The sequence below is a fragment of the Eurosta solidaginis genome, chromosome 2 (assembly GCF_040869045.1).
Source record: "Eurosta solidaginis isolate ZX-2024a chromosome 2, ASM4086904v1, whole genome shotgun sequence".
NCBI classification, from domain to species: Eukaryota; Metazoa; Arthropoda; class Insecta; order Diptera; family Tephritidae; genus Eurosta; species Eurosta solidaginis.
In genome coordinates, this window is record NC_090320.1 from 281,939,351 (window position 1) to 281,957,318 (window position 17,968).

General features: G+C 36.6%; 2 protein-coding genes across 9 annotated transcripts in view; one reads left to right on the forward strand and one right to left on the reverse strand.

Annotated features, from left to right (window-relative positions):
* Nucleotides 1-2,841, forward strand: part of LOC137241063 (uncharacterized) — a 116,487-nt gene extending 113,646 nt beyond the window's left edge. For both annotated transcript variants that reach the window (XR_010949899.1, XM_067768239.1), the window contains exon 5: nucleotides 2,541-2,841. Coding sequence is in view for 1 of the 2 variants with exons in the window: in XM_067768239.1 (XP_067624340.1) it covers nucleotides 2,541-2,737 (197 nt within the window). In the remaining variant the exon portion in view is untranslated. The remainder of the gene's footprint in view (nucleotides 1-2,540) is intronic.
* LOC137241060 (P protein-like) overlaps nucleotides 1-17,968 on the reverse strand; it is a 408,891-nt gene that overhangs the window by 144,898 nt on the left and 246,025 nt on the right. The gene's annotated exons all lie outside the window — the stretch shown is intronic.

A 17,968-nucleotide genomic window follows, 5' to 3' on the forward strand; every position in this document is an offset into this window, starting at 1 on the left:
ATGAAGGCTCGATGACAATGCATTAATGTGATGGTGCGGTGACATAAGGTCAACGGCCATAATGTCAATTGGCCTTATTACCACTTTGAATGGCCATAAGTTTTATAGAAACTTTGCACACGTATCAAGGCTCGATGGCAATGCATTAATGTGATGGTGTGGTGGCATAAGGTCAACGGCTATAAGGTCAATTGGCCTTATTATCACTTTGAATGGCCATAAGTTTGATTGAAACTTTGCACACGTATCAAGGCTCGATGACAATGCATTAATGTGATGGTGCGGTGACATAAGGTCAATTTGCCTTATTACCACTTTGAATGGCCATAAGTTTGATTGAAACTTTGCACACTTATCAAGGCTCGATGACAATGCATTAACGTGATGGTGCGGTGACATAAGGTCAACGGCCATAAGGTCAATTGGAGTTATTACAAAATATACCTTTATGAAAAAATATGGAAATATATGCATTAAACACAAAATATGCAAAAATATATTCCATCCCATTTCGACCAATTTTGAACCCGACCCCTTTAGAATTGGCTGAAAGTTTTTCTTTTTCTAGCTTACGAAAGACGTTTTTCAGAAGTTTTTCAAATTTTTTCATCCAACTCAAAAAAAGTTATGAATTTTAAAAGAAACACCGTTTTTGTTTTCAAAATGCTATAACTTTTTCAAAAATTTACCGTTTGGGATCTTTTTTTTCAAAAATTTGTTTTTAAATGTACTTTTTGGAAAAAATACAAAAACAATTTTAAAGTTTTTTTTCAATTAAATAAAAAAAAAAAAATAAATTCTCGGCCCACTCCGGGATTAGTGGGGATGATTGCAGAATTGATTGAAATTTTTTATGAGAAAAAAAGGCGAAATTCGAAAAATCTCGAAAAACTGAAAAATTACAAAAAAATCCTTTAAAAATTTTTTGAATTTTTTCCGAAAAGTACATTTAAAAACAAATTTAAAAAAAAAAAGATCCCAAACGGTAAATTTTTGAAAAAGTTATAGCATTTTGAAAACAAAAACGGTGTTTTTTTTTAAATTCATAACATTTTTTGAGTTGGATGAAAAAATTTGAAAAACTTCTGAAAAACGTCTTTCGTAAGCTAGAAAAAGAAGAAAAACTTTCAGCCAATTCTAAAGGGGTCGGGTTCAAAATTGGTCGAAATGGGATGGAATACCCCATATACTAACAAATCAATGCCATTTTTACACTTATTTCTTGATTCGAAAAATTGTACATTCTTTCAGTTCCTGTGACTTACCCAAAAAAATATGCAACTGCATAGAAATCCGGGCCCTAACAATAAGTTTCAATTGGCAATTTTTCCGAGGAAGTAACAGAACAGAAAATTCTCAAAAGTTGTAGAAATATTTAGTTCCCAATTTGGTTTTCTGCATTGTTCATCTTATGGGACCAAAGACTTTTTAAAAATTTTTTCAAACTTCACTACAACTTAAGAAACATGTACGAAAATCGTCTTGATTCCACACTATTCCGGCCATGTTTCTGATGGGTTTGAGATTTCTAATTGAAAATCCCAAATTAACGTTAGCCTTTTCCTCAAACTTGCAACGTTAGCTCTAGAAAGAATCTCAAACAACAATAGGTAGGCAAGTTTTTAATATGGGATTTTCATCAACTCTCAAATTAAAATCCGTCAAACATTAAGCAAACGACAGCTGTTTTGTTGGGCTTCGTGTATTTGTATTTGCAATAGGTTTTAGCTATTTTTTCTAAAAAACATGTACACTTGCCGATATCACGAAGATAAGAGATCACTGCATCCGATGATGAAGAGATAATTAATACCCTTGTTTTGTTGGTTTTTAGACACGGTTGAAATCAGAAAAAAAAAGCGATGACACTGAAGATGGCCCAACATCGTTGAACAAGTCTCACCTGGTCTTTCTTCGCTTCACTCTGCATGAATTCTTTCTTCAGTTAAAAGACTTTTTCTCTTAAAACGTTATAAATTCACTTTGTAATTTATTAATAGTGCAAAATTATTTAATGATTTAACTTTAACCTTTGAACCTTCACTTTTTAAGACTGACAGTATTCAAAACAAAAGTAACTTCAATATACATACATATGTATATGCAAACTGAATATATGTATAGACACGGTTGGTATTCAAAGATGTCCAAAAGGAGCGCGTCCGTGGTCGAGTAATAATGCTTGACTAATTCGTTGAAAAAAGGATCGTTGCTGACGATGGCAGTGCTTGTGAATTTGCGCCTTTCCACTCGCCGCGCACGGCTGCGAATAAGGGTGGCGCGTGCCGCCGTTTAATTTTGAAATGAAGGCGGCTTAAATAATCGTAATTATTTCATTAACACACCAAATTCCAAAAGGGATATGGGTAAATCATGCCCACACATATCTTCAACATAGTCCCTGAACAACACTTCATTTGTACCTTTAATAAACTTCGAAAAATACAGGACAAATGGACGAACATAATCACAATTTTACATGTCATTCAAAAATCACATATAAACATATTTATAACATTATTTTCTCTTCCCAAATTTAGAATACCTCTGGATTTATACAAAAAACCATAAACCACCCAAGAGTGTTATGAAAGCTTACATGGATGCTCTAGAAGCCCAAAATATTTCCACAGGTCATCTCGAATGGATCATTCATGAGAATTGCGCAGGTTATGGAACAAAGCAAAAGTCAGTCGCACAGCAGCAGAGTAGCAGTAAGGGGAAAAGTGTGTGCTAATATTTTTGATTAGTATTTATTTCACATTTACATATACTTTTTGTATATGATAAACATCTAAATATCATAATAAATTGTCAGACATTTTATTAGAATACTGAAAATTTTTCTCATTCCTTTAATTGAATCTAAATACTTAATATAGAATTGTTTTATTAAAAGTTAATATTTTTGCAATAGGTTATGGGCCTGTATTGTGAAATTTTTTAATTTTTAAATTGTTTTTTTCGGTAATTCTATTGATACTTTACAATATGGCTGATCTAAATTTGGCGATTACGAAATTGTATCGCGATAACTACGAGCTGTGGAAATATACCAGCTTATTATGAAGAAGGAAAACGTTTGGGATGTCAATGAAGGTCCTGTTCGCGAATCTCCAGATGCCTCACGGATGCTTCAATTGTTATTGGATTGGTGGTTGAAGATAGGGAAATGTTTCGGAAAATGCAGCTGTAAGTATGCAAAGGATGCTTGGGCTGTCTTGCGAGAATATCTTGTGGAAACTTGAATAATTTCAATGTTTACGAGCAGTTTACCGAGCACATATGATTCATTGATCACGGCGCTAGAAGCGCGAGATGAAAAGGATCTCACAATGACTCTTGTTGACAATTAGTTATTGGAAGAATCTGAGAAACAAAATCAATGTTTTAAATATGAAGAATCAATATATTTCTATTTATTTTGCCGGCTCGAGGTCAATTAAGAAAAAAACAAGTTCTCTTAAAACAATCCGATATATTTCGGTTACTCAGCGGTAACCGTTCTCAGGGAAAAAAACTGCAAAACCTATATAAACAAATAACATTCTATAAACAAAATCTTGATAAAACTAAGTAATAATAAATGAGAAACATTAGTTTATACATCCTCTTGCTTAGGAGTGGAGTTTAGTACCAATTTATTTGTAATTAAATGTCGGTAAAGGTGCGCGACTTTATCAGTATCTGTCTTATAGTTTAGTCGTACATTTGGTGGATTGTTTATAATATGTAACGCCAGGGGTAATTTGTTTCTTGCTGTAAGATGGATTCTTTAACGAAGTTGGGAGAGTGTCCGCTCGATGCACAGTGTGCCATACCGCAGTTTTATGTGTAAATGAAATCGGGCGTCGTTTGACGTTTGATTTATACTGTGCCAATCGCCTCTTTATACCTTTCATGAAAATGAAATAATATATTAACATTGTAACGAATCTCAGAATTGTAAGTCCTTAAAGGAAAATAGATATACCCACTAATAAGTACACCGAAATGATCTGGATGAAGAGATGAGTTGATTTAGCCATATCCGTCTGTCGGTCTGTCTGTTTGTATGCAAACTAGTCCCTCAATTTTTGAGATATCATGATTAAATTTGGTGAGCGGGTGTATTAAGTGTCCGGTTAGACATTTGTCGGAACCGTCAAAAACTGTCTGAAGCTGATACGCTGTTCAGTCGGAGTCAAAAGGGTTTCTCATGCCACATTACTCACTCGAAGTCGTTAAAGCAGGACGCGGCCAAAACCCACATAAAAAATAAGTGTTCATTTATTTCAAAACGAATTTCAGTATTTCCATTTGTTTGGCAAACGAAAACAAATACAGTAAGCTACCAACACGTTGACAAATGAAACGTGAATGTTTGTTGGAAAGCCACACAAAAGACAACCTACCTCAAAAAATTAGAGAGAGTATGCAGACTTAATAAATTAAAAATACTTCGAAATCATGACGAGATTGTTTTAAGGATGGTTGGGTTTAATATATCGAAATTGTCGGAACCAGCCGGTTCGGTCCACTATAGCATATATCCCCAATACAACCGATTCACCATGTGCATTCGTATATCGTTGTCTGAAAAAATGGATGAGATCTGTTGTATATATAGCATATATCTCCCACGAACGATTGGTCAGATAAGGAGCTTTTCGAATACCGCATATAGATCGGTGGTATATATATTATATACCCCACAAAAACTGTCCTTTTTAGGGTATATCGCTTATGCTTGGTTTTCTTTAGGTCAAATGAATGGATTCAAAAACTGCTTGAAGCTGACAAGCTGTTCATTTAGAGTAAACATTTTTTCTCATACCACATTACTGACTCGAAGTGTGTTCATTTATTTCATAACCAATTTCAGTATTTCCCTTTGTTTGGCAAACGCAAACAAATAAAACGAAAACAATAAACTACCAACACGTTGACAAATGAAACGTGAATGTTTGTTGGAAAGCCACACAAAAAACAACCTACCTCAAAAAATTAGAAGGTTATACAGATTATCAATGCCTAGCATTACGAGAGCCCTGAAAACAACACCGATGGCTACAGTGTATGCCATTATGCACATTCCACCTGTAGACTTGGTAGTAAAGAATATAGCGCTGAAAACTGCAACCAGGCTCGGTGCTTCGGGCAGCTTGATCGCCGACCATACGTGCATAGTAGTATAGCGTCATCAATCACAAGGCGAATCGGGACAGGGTGAAGCATACATCTATATTGGGTCTCAGGGCATATGGGAATGAAAAAGCAGATGAACCAGCTAAAAAGGGCGCATACCCTGAAGCTTGCTCCGTAGACGTCCCAATTTGACTGGGCGAGATTAAGCGAAGGCGAGAGGTCCACATGATCGACCAAGCGGAAAAGGCGTGGGTTCAAATTTGCCACACCGTTGGGTTATTGCCGTTTTCACTTCGTCGCAGTTTACACACAAGCACCGAGTTGCTTGTGCTCGGCTACTTGCTTTGCGCTGTCTTCCTTTTGTTCTCAAATTCTATTTTTGCATGAGTTAAGCGGGGATTGCCCTTATTGCTTTAAATGTATTAAAACATTTATTTGAAGCAATTTTTTAATTTATAATTTATTTAATAATTCAAACAACGTGACATCAGGGCGGACAAGGCGACAGCTGTTTCGATTATACCTTGTAAATCCCTTCAAAGCTTTTTCTCCCGAAAGTGGGATTTGAACCCGCACTCCTACGATGGTTGAAGTGTTACAAACGTATTCAGCCACCTCACGCCTTAGTTGTTGTAAACCTTATCCCAATTGCCTTCTTTGCATATTTGCTTTATGCACAGTATATACTTTGTATGTAATCATTTAAGGTTATGCGTTCGGTTTCAAAGATGATATAGCCTTTGTAAGTGATGACGAAGACTACCAAGATGACATCATCGATAAGTTCAACTTGGGAAATATAACGTCTAAAGTAGATTTAGAATTATGTCTGATACAGTGCTTTCTCTGTTTGACCCCGGTAGAACGGTTCGTTTTGTAAAGGAGTCACTGGTCCCAAAACAGATGGCAAAGGGGTATGCTGATACGATATCGAAGTGTAAACCCATTGGAGCTAAATATTTATTCGTAATTAAATAAAAAGGCGATACAAAATTTTAAGGACTACCTTTATATAAATGGACCAAAAAATATAAGGCAATTTTTCCTTTAATACAGACATAGTCTTGTGGAATTTTGACTAAAAAACTTTAACAATAGCTCTTGTAAAATAATTTTGGGATTTAAAACTATAAAGGTGGAGCTATTTTAGTCAAAATTCAACAAGACTATGTCTGTATTAAAGGAAAAATTGCCTTCTATTTTTTGGACCATTTATGTATATAAAGGTAGTTCTTAAAATTTTTATACTCAGCTGAGCAGAGCACACAGAGTATATTAATTTTGTTCGCATAACGGTAATCCGTAACGGCATAAACTAATCGAGATCTGGGCGAAAAAAGAAATTCATTTAGCCATGTCCGTCCGTCCGTCTGTCCGTAAACATGATAACTTGAGTAAATTTTGAGGTATCTTGATGAAATTTGATACGTAGGTTCCTGGACACTCATCTCAGATTGCTATTTAAAATGAACGAAATCGGACTATAACCACGCCCACTTTTTCGATATCGAAAATTTCACCTTGGTAGGTGGGTTGGCCTTATGACGCAAAATAGAAAACTAGTAAAATTTTGGACAATGGGCTTGGCACCGCCCACTTTTAAAAGAAGATAATTTAAAAGTTTTGCAAGCTGTAATTTGGCAGTCGTTGAAGATATGATTATGAAATTTGGCAGGAACGTTACTCCTATTACTATATGTGTGCTACATAAAAACTATCAAAATCAGATGACGAACACGCCCACTTAAAAAAACAATATTTAAAGTCAAATTTTAAGAAAAAATTTAATATATTTACAGTGTATAAGTAAATTATGTCAACAAGCGTGGCTCCGCCCTTGTTCATTTAATTTGTCTAGAGTACTTTTAATGCCATACGTCGAACAAAAATTTACCAATCCTTGCGAAATTTGGTAGGGGCATAGACTCTATGAGGATAACTGTTTTCTGTGAAAATGGGCGAAATCGGTTGAAGCCCAGTTTTTATACAAAGTGACCGTCTGTCCTTCCGCTCGGCCCTTAACACGATAACTTGAGCAAAAATCGATATATCTTTACTAAACTTAGTTCACGTACTTATCTGAACTAACTTTATCTTGGCATAAAAAATTACCGAAATCCGACTCTGACCACGCCCACTTTTTCGATATCGAAAATTACGAAAAATGAAAAAAATTCTATAATTCTATACCAAATATGAAAAAAGAGATGAAACATGGTAATTGGATTCGTTTGTTGACGCAAAATATAACTTTAGAAAAAACTTTGTAAAACGGGTGTGACACCTACCATATTAAGTAGAAGAAAATATAAAAGTTATGCAGGGCGAAATCAAAATTCCTTGGAATCTTGGCAGGAATGCTGTTCGTGGTATTACATATATAAATAAATTAGCGATACCCGACAGATGATGTTCTGGGTTACCCTGGTCCACATTTTGGTCGATATCTCGAAAAAGCCTTCACATATACAACTAAGGCCGACTCCCTTTTAAATAATCATTAACACCTTTGTCGTACAATCGCATTCCAAAGTCACCCCTGGTCCACCTTTAAGGCGATATCTCGAAAAGGCGTCCTCCTATAGAACCAACGCACGAGCGTGTCATTATTCTGTATTACAAAATTCTGGGTGACAAAATTCTGTAAATTGCAAAAAAATTCTGCTTGAACAAAATTCTGCTTTTTTAAAATTCTGCTTTTTAAAATTCTGCTTTCTAAATTCTGCTTTTTAAAATTCTGCCTTTTTGAAATTCTGAATGTTTAATTCTTGAAGTCAAAAATCAAATGTCATTGTCTGCATGGCGGAACGATACAAGGTGGCCGCATCGAACAGCTGATTATAACCTTTTTTATTTGATTTGATACATCAACTACGATTTTGACATTTGTCCATCGAATTTACAAGTACATGGAATTTTTTTTGTTTGTAGGTATGTCACCATGCTCCCACCTTGTATCGTTCCGCCATGATTGTATGTCTCATCGTTCATACTAATCGAGCAATTACTTCTGTGTGAAAGCAAAAAATTTACGATTTCATTAGCAGGTGAAATGAGATCATTAAGTTTTTGTGTGAAAACAGTATAAAACTAGTTTTCTTAATATCTCGATCCATGCGCCACCTAGCGGATTTTTTTTTTTTTATAAAATATTGCATTGTCACCAGATTCTGACTGACTTCATGTCTCTAGCTGATCGGAAAGTTACTCAAAAATCGATCGCAAGATTCCCCCCGATTTTAAAAGATTTGCAGTTATCTTGACTACCGCGCCACCCAGCGGAACTTTGTTTTCTATAAGTTGTATTGTCACCAGGCCTCTAACTAAGTGCCATGTTTCGAGTCTCTAGCTCTCAGGCAAGCTACTTAAAAATCGATCGCCATATTCAGGGATTTGTAGTTGTCTCAATTAGCACACCACCTAGCGGAACTTTGTTTTCTATAAAATGTATTGTCACCGGGTCTCGAACTATGTGCTAAGTTACAAGTCTCTAGGTAACCGGGAAGTTAGTTAAAAATGGTTTGAATGATTCCCAAATTAAAATTAATTTTCCTAATATTTCAATCCATGCGCCACCTAGCGGAATTTTTTTGATAGAATATTGCATTGTCGCCGGGTTCTGACTTACGGCTCAAGTTTCATATCTCCAGCTCACCGGGAAGTTACTCAAAAATCTATTGCAAGATTCCCCTCGGTTTTTATGGATTTGTAGTTATCTCACTTAGCACGCCACCTAGCGGAATTTTGTCTTCTGTAAATTGTGTGCCAAGTATCAAGTCTCTAGGTCACCGGGAAGTTAGTTAAAAATGAATTGAAAAATTCTCAAATCAAAACAAATTTTCTTAATATCTCGATCCATGCGCCACCTTGCGAATTTTTTTTTTTTTGATCAAATATTGCATTGTCACCGCTTTTTGACTCACGGCCCAAGTTTCAAGTCTCTGGCTCACCGGGAAGTTACTTGAAAATCGATCGCAAGATTCCCTGCGGTTTTTCAGGGATTTTCGTTTATCTCGATTCGTCTGCCACTTGGCGGCATTTTGTTTTCCACTAATTGCAGTGCCACCGACTTGCAAACTATGTGCTAAGTTTCAAGTCTCTGGATCAAAGAGAAGTTAGTTAAAAGTCGATCGCAAAATTTCCTTCCTAAAATTAATTTTCAGTATATCTCGATCCGTGCGCCAACCTAGCAGATTTTTTTCGCTTGCATTGTAATGTCTCCCAGATCTGAACTATGTTCTAAGTATCAAGCGTCTAGCTGAAGGGGAAGTTACCGAAAAAGACTTTTCCGTGGGTCAAAAATTCGTATGGAAATGAGGGGACAAACATGAAAGGGACTTAATATAAAGGTAGAAAAAATCAGAGGCAATGTCGAAACCATCATACATAATATTAATCGATTTGTAACTGGTTCCGATGCACATTCTGCCATCACAATGCTGAACAAACCTATTGGTAAATACATATAACCAAAATGAAGCTATTGCCGATAACTTTCTAGAGTCTCCTGACTCCCCTGCTACCAATTTACTTGACAATTTTATACTCAGCTGAGCAGAGCCCACAGAGTATATTACTTTTATTCGCATAACGGTAATCCGTAACGACATAAACTAATCGAGATAGATAAAGACTTCTATAGATCAAAATGATCTGGTCGAAAAAAGAAATTCATTTAACCATGTCCGTCCGTCCGTCCGTCTGTCCGTAAACACGATAATTTGAGTAAATGTTTGAGGTATTTTAATGAAATTCGGTATATAAGTTCCTGGGCACTCATCTCATATTACTATTTAAAATGAACGAAATCGGACTTTAACCACGCCCACTTTTTCGATATCGAAATTTTCGAAAATCCGAAAAAGTGTGATAATTCATTACCAAAGACGGCTAAAGCGATGAAACTTGGTAGGTGCATAGATTCTATGACGAGAACTGTTTTCTGTGAAAACGGGCGAAATCGGTTGAAGCCACGCTCAATTTTTATACACAGCCGACCGTCTGTACTTCCGCTCGGCCCTTAACACGATAACTTGAACAAAAATCGATATATCTTTACTAAACTTAGTCCAGGTACTTATCTGAACTCACTTTATCTTGGTATAAAAAATGGCCGAAATCCGACTATGACCACGCCCACTTTTTCGATATCGAAAATTACGAAAAATGAAAAAAATACCATAATTCTATACCAAATATGAAAAAAGGAATGAAACGTGGTAATTGGATAGCAATTGGATTGGTTTATTGACGCAAAATATATCTTTAGAAAAAACTTTGTAAAATGGGTGACACCTATCATATTAAGTAGGAGGAAATGAAAAAGTTCTGCAGGGCGAATTCAAAAGCCCTTGGGATCTTGGCAGGAATACTGTTCGTAGTATTACATATATAAATAAATTAGCGGTACCCGACAGATGACGTTCTGGGTTACCCTGGTCCACATTTTGGTCGATATCTCGAAAATACTTTCACATATACAACTAAGGGCCACTCCCTTTTAAAACCCTAATTAATACCTTTAATTTGATACCCATATCGTACAAACCCATTACAGAGTCACCCCTGGTCCACTTTTATGGCCATATCTCGAAAAGGCGTCCACCTGTAGAACTAAGGCCCACTCCCTTGTAAATAATCATTAACACCTTTCATTTGATAACTATATAGTACAAACAAATTGTAGAGTCACCCCTGGTCCACCTTCATGGCGATATGCCGAAATGGCGTCCACCTATAGAACTATGGCCCACTCCCTTTTAAAATACTCTTTAATACCTTCCATTTGATACCCATGTCATACAAACACATTCCAGGGTTACCCTATGTGCATTTTCCGACATGGCGATTTTCCTTTATTTTGTCTCAAAAGCTCTCAGCTGAGTATGTTATGTTCGGTTACATCCGAACTTAGCCATCCTTACTTGTTAGTATTGATATTTCTCATGACAACAGCGAAGTTAACATAGATCCCAACCTGCCTAAAGCCCAGTATGAAGCGTTGAAACAAATTATTGATTATGCCAACTGCAATTCTGACATAAAACCCAAGCCCTTTAAATATGAAATTATAATCCTATTAACCTCTGACATTCCCTTCCATTGTCCTTCGCGAAGACTCTCCTACGCTGAGCGAACCTATGTGCAACCTTTTATAGACGAGTTGGGCAAAGAGGAGATCATAAGACCCAGTGATTATCCCTACGCTTCCGAAATCGAATTGGTAAAAGAGAAAAATGGAAGAATACGAATGTATGTCGCCTATCGGGTACTAAAGAAGTTAACCGCTAGAGATAATAACCCTTTCCCATTAACTTACGACTGAATTAAGTGCCTGCAAAGGGGCAGAGGTTCTTTTCGGTGTTGGAACTGAAAAGTGGATTCCATCAAGTACAGATGACTCCTTTATTAGTAGTATTTTTCGAGATATGTTTGATAATAGGAATATTGATGTCTATATGTACGATATTCTTATTGCTACTGAGACGTTTAAAGACCACGAGCAACTGGTAAAGGTTTTGGAATTATTTAATTTACGAGGTTTGAAGCTTAACTTGGATAAATGTAGATTCCGATGTGAGGAAATCGATTACTTCGGATATACCGTTTCCGTTCGGGAATACGGTCGAACGACTCACATATTAAAAGCATACAGAACTTCCCTGTGCCTACAAATGCGAAGCAATTGCAGTCATGTATTGGCCTTTTCCCATACCTTCCTCGTTCCGTACCATCGTTTTCCCAAATAGCTAAACCGCTTCAAAATCTACAGAAGAGAGATTCGCCATTTTACTTTAATGAAAATTGCCTTGAGGCCTTCAAGGAATTAAAATCTAGGTTAGTAAAAACTGCAGTCTGGGCCCAGTCCCGAACGGGAAGCGGAATTACATTGTGATGTCAGCAGCATAGCTTTTGGATCAATATTACTGCAGCGTCAGGATGTCACACAATTTCACCCAGTTTCGTATTTTTCCAATACTGCTTCAAGTGCTGAATAAAAATACCATAGCTTCGAACTTGAAACATTGTCAACAATATATTCATTAAGAAAGTTTAGATCGTATTTTGAACGTATACCGTTTACAATAGTAACTGACTGCAATTCAGTAACGATGACTCTTGAGAAGAAACACTTAATCCGCATATAGCGGATAGGTGGGCTCTAGAGCTCCAAAATTACAATTACAAAATACAACACCGGAAAGGATCTTCCATGGGCCACGTGGACGCACTAAGTAGAAGACAGATTTCTTCTATCATAAACATGGATGACATTGAATTCCACGTACAGGTAGCCCAGGATAATGATAAAGGCATTGAGTCAATTCGAAGTGGTTTGGAGTAACAAGAAGTAACAGATTACGACTAAGTAGATGGACTTGTTTATAAGAAAAACCCAAAAGGCAAAAGTACTCACTACGTACCTTATGAGATAGAGGAGAATGTTATACGTTTGATACATGAAAAGATAGGTCATCTGTCAGTGGACAAAACACTGAGCAAACTGTGCATGTATTATTGGTTCCCAAACATGAGGTCAAAAAAGGAGAAGTTTATCAGAAACTGTCTGAAATACATGACGTACGCTATGCCACCACAAGCGAGGGAAAGGACGTTGTATGCTAACCCCAAAACTCCTTTGCCGTTCGACACAGTTCATATAGATCACTTTCGGCCACTGCAGTCTATTAAGTCAAAGCGAAAGCGGATTTTGTTTCTAGTAGATGCACTCACTAAATTTGTAAAACTTTATCCCACCAATTCTACGAGTACTCGAGAGGTCATTGCTGCTTTAGAAAAATACTTTATAGACCGAGAAGAATTATTAGCGATAGGGGAACCTACTTTACGTCGTTAGAGTTTGGTGCTTTCTTATTAAAGCCAAATATAGGGCTTATAAAAGTTGCTGTCTGCTCTCCACAAGCCAACGGAGAAGTGGAGAGAGTGAGTAAGGTAAACTTACTGACGAAGTGACCCATGGCGTCTGGACCAAAAAGCTACTTGAGGTGGAATATGCCATAAATAACTCAAAACATAGCACTTGTCGGGATACACCAAGTCGGCTCCTTTTCGGTGTTGAGCAGATAGGTGTAATAAAAGACGAAATTACCAAAGTTTTCAAATGCCAAATATCTCCGGATGAGGTACAAATTTGTAATAAAGCTGCCTTGATTAAAAGTAGGCAAGAATACGAAGCCAAGCTGTCCCGTAAGGGCCAATCTAGGACTAAGATATACAAAGTAGGCGCTTGCGTTGTCGTGGAAAGTGTCGGTACTCCTGTTGGGAGTAATAAGGAGTTTGTACCATGCTATAAGGGTCCTTATGTGACACATAAAATTCTAGGGAACGATAGGTATGTCGTAAGGGACATAAACAATTCTCAGTTGACTCAGCTCCCTATGGCGAGGTGATTGAGGTCCACCGCATAAGTGAATTGCGGCAGATACCTGGGGAGTGTGTTGACGAACCAGAATGTGATCCTCTGAAGATTGACTAGTTATTTGTGTTATCTATGATCGAGGTAGATCCTTATCAGGTTTAGCGAGCTGTAAAGCTGTTAATGCAACATTGCGTAGTTCTTAATTAAATACAATGAACACATCCATGTAAATGCAATCATGTATGCATGAAGAATAATGAATAAAGACGAAATGAGAAACTCCGGAGAGGCACCCAATAGAATAAGACTTGGAAATTAACCTAAAAAGAATTCCTCCATCCGCCACTAAATCTCCAATTTTAAGTTTCCAAGAAATACGTCTTTGTGTACTTTTGAACAGGTGAAAAATATCTTAGAAACTGTTTCTTTGTTTCAAATAAATAGGTGATTCATTTTAAAACCTCATAATTGAAACTTTAATTAATGTGCTTTGTTTGCTTTGTATAAACAAATAGCAAAAGCGAGAAAAATAATAGGGGACTCATGAAAGCATATAAACTTATAAGGTGTAAAATTATATCCATTTAAACACGCGGTTATATGAACTCACCTAGTAATCCTCTTGTTAAACTTGATTGTTTATCAGCTGTATTATTGCCAAACAAAATTTTTTTGATTGTTATACAAATTAAAATGCCAAGATTAAGTGAAAAATCAAAACTAAAACGCCTTTACTTGCTGATGTTGGAGATTTCTGATGAAAATGCCTGCTGTAATGTCTGCAAGGTTGCATTCCTTTAAGTTTACCGCGTTTACACAATGAAATGTGCCCGTAAATTTATACAAATTGTGTAAATGATTTTTCATACAAAATTTGACAGCTCGTTTACGCACTAGATAAATTTATACGTTTACACACTTTATAAGGCATTTATACGGTTACATGAGTCCCCCTAATAACTTAAAAATAAGTAAGGAAAGCAAAGTTCGGGTGTAACCGAACATTACATACTCAGCTGGGAAATTTGGAGACAAAATAAGGGAAAATCACAATGTAGGAAAATGAACCTAGAGTAACCCTGGAATGTGTTAGTATGACATGGGCATCAAATGGAAGGTATTAAAAGGGAGTGGGCCTCAGTTCTATAGGTGGACGCATTTTCGAGATATCACCATAAAGGTGGACCAGGGTGAGTCTATAACGTGTTTGTATGACATGGGTATCAAATGAAAGGTCCAAATGAGTATTTTAAAAGGGAGTAGGCGTTAGTCTTATAGGATGACGCCTTTTCGAAATATCGCCTTATAGGTGGACCAGGGGTGACTCAAGAATGCTTTGTATGATATGGGTATCAAATGAAATGTGGTAATGTTTATTTAACAGGGAGTGGGCCTCAGTTCTATAGGTGGACACCTTTTCGAGATATCACCATAAAGGTGGACCAGGGGTGACTCTATAATGTGTTTGTACGATATGGGTATCAAATTAAAGGTATTAACGAGGGTTTTAAAAGGGAGTGGCCCTTAGCTCTATATCTGAAGGCGTTTTCGAGATATCTACCCAAATGTGGACCAGGGTAACCCAGAACATCATTAGTCGGGTACCGCTAATTTATTTATATATGTAATACCACGAACAGTATTCCTGCCAAGATTCCAAGGACTTTTGACTTCGATCTGCATACATTTTTCATGTTCTTCTACTTAATATGGTAGGTGTCACACCCATTTTACAAAGTTTTTTCTAAAGTTTTATTTTGCGTCAATAAACCAATCCAATTATGTACCATGTTTCATCTCTTTTTTCATAATTGGTATAAAATTATGGCATTGTTTTCATTTTTCGTAATTTCCGATATCGAAAAAGTGGGCGTAGTCATAGTCGGATTTCGGCCACTTTTTATACCAAGATAAAGTGAGTGCAGATAAGTACGTGAACTAAGTTTAGTAAAGATATATCGATTTTTGCTCAAGTTATCGTGTTAACGGCCGAGCGAAAGGAAATACGGTCGACTGTGTATAAAAACTGGGCGTGGTTTAAACCGATTCCGCCCTTTTTCACAGAAAACAGTTATAGTCCTAAAATCTAAGCCCCTACCAAATTTCACAAGGATTGGTGAATTTTTGTTCGACTTATGGCATTAAAAGTATCCTAGACAAATTAAATGACAAAGGGCGGAGCCACGCCCATTTTCAAATTTTCTTTTATTTTTGTATTTTGTTCCATCATATCATTACTGGAGTTGAATGTTGACATAATTTACTTATATACTGTAAGGATATTAAATTTTTTGTTAAAATTTTAGTTAAACATTTTTTTTAAAGTGGGCGTTTTTGTCATCCGATTTTGCTAATTTTTATTAAGCATACATATGGTAATAGGAGTAACTTTCCTGCCAAATTTCATCATGATATCTTCAACGACTGCCAAATTACAGCTTGCAAAACTTTTAAATTACCTTCTTTTAAAAGTAGGCGGTGTCAGGCCCATTGTCCAAGACTTTACCAATTTTCTATTCTGCGTCATAAGCTCAACTCACCTACCAAGTTGCATTGCTTTATCCGTCTTTGGTAATGAATTATCGCATTTTTGTGTTTTTGGAAATTTTCCATATCGAAAAAGTGGGCGTGGTTATAGTCCTATTTCGTTCATTTTAAATAGCGATCTGAGATGAGTGCCCAGGAACCCACATACCAAATTTCATCAAGATACCTCAAAATTTACTCAAGTTATCGTGTTAACGGACGGACATGGCTCAATCAAATTTTTTTTCGATACTGATGATTTTGATATATGGAAGTCTATATCTATCTCGATTCCTTTATACCTGTATAACCAACCGTTATCCAATCAAAGTTATTATTCTCTGTGAGCTCTGCTCAACTGAGTATAAAAACTGAGCAAGATACAGTGGGCACGCATATTGATTTTAACTCTCAAATAATTTTTTTCGGCATTACATTTGTACATCTCTCTAAAATTATTTAATCCCACTTAAATCGATTGCTGTTTATCATAGCATAAACCTTTACAGTTTTCTTATTCATCCCCATTTGAATTAATACAAAACGCAAAAAATATTTTTAAATCTCCATACTTGCGTATACATACATACGGATATACAAAAGAAAGAAAAGGACATAAGCCGTGAAATAAAATCTCGTGCACAGTGGTACAAGAGTGGTGCAATGCGTGTAATAGCAATTTTCTCGTGTTAAATTTGCACGCTATAAATTCTCAATCCCCATTAAGAATTTCGATAAGCTACTAATTAATCTCTCCTCAAAGCCTCTACAGTCCAACAAATCGAAGTTAAATAAGACTCCTCTAGGTAGGTGAAATGGCTGCGACCCTGGTCGCCACAGTAGCTATTTAAAGCCGTTTTGATGTCATGTAACTCGTCTAAAAACCTACGGAATGTTACGGTCAATGTATTACAACCAGCCAGAGTTGTTGATCAAATTAAGAATATTCGAGATTGCTATCACAGATAACACTCTGAGGTTTTCTAGAAACGGGGTTCTAAGGAACCTTAGCTAGAGCCGTGCATTTACACATAACGTGTTCTGCTGTCTCCCTGGCATTTGGATTTTTGCAGCTTCGGCAGTACTCGTTATACATAATGCCCATCTTTTCCGCATGTGTACCTACTGCCCAATGGCCGGTGCAGACTGCTATCAGTTTGCGTGTGTTAGCTCTGGATTTGTTCAGAAGACTTCTCGTCGTTTTTCCATCATAGTTTGGTCAAATGGATTTTGATATCGCACAAGTGGTGATGTTATTCCACTTTGTTTGTGCTTTCTTCAAGTAGAAGCTTTGGATATTCCCCTTGGCTACTGCTAAGGGTATGCCTACTTCGACACTGGTTATATCCTCGTTCATCTCCGATGAGCCCCTGCGTGCTAGCTCGTCGGCCTTCTCGTTACCCTCTATCCCCTTATGACTCGGGACCCAGATAACGCGTAGTTCTAGATTGGTGGATAACTGGGATATGAGTCGCTTACAAGCCCACACTAATTTTGAGTTAATGTGTGGCGAGGAAAGCGCTTTTATCGCTGCTTGGCTATCCGAAAGGATGCAAACTTTACCAGCTACATTCAAGCCCTCCAGTGATTTGCAGGCTTGCAAAATCGCGAGAATTTCTGCTTGAAACACGCTGCAGTGCGATGAAGAGGAGTCACAGCGAAAACACAAAACAAAATTTTTTTAAGATAATCTCATACGAATTAATTTCCCGTAACTAAATTATAATAATTTACCCCTAGATACTTGTTAATACGTATATATATATATCTTATAATTTTCCCACGTATATTTAAACCACCCTCATATACATATTAAATATATTAAATATAGTGCATATGCAGCACAGTGGTCAAATTTGCTCAGTCCCTCACTCAAATCAAATTTAACTTAAAAGCTTTTTTTAATTTGAAAAGTATTCTCTCTTGCTATTTAAC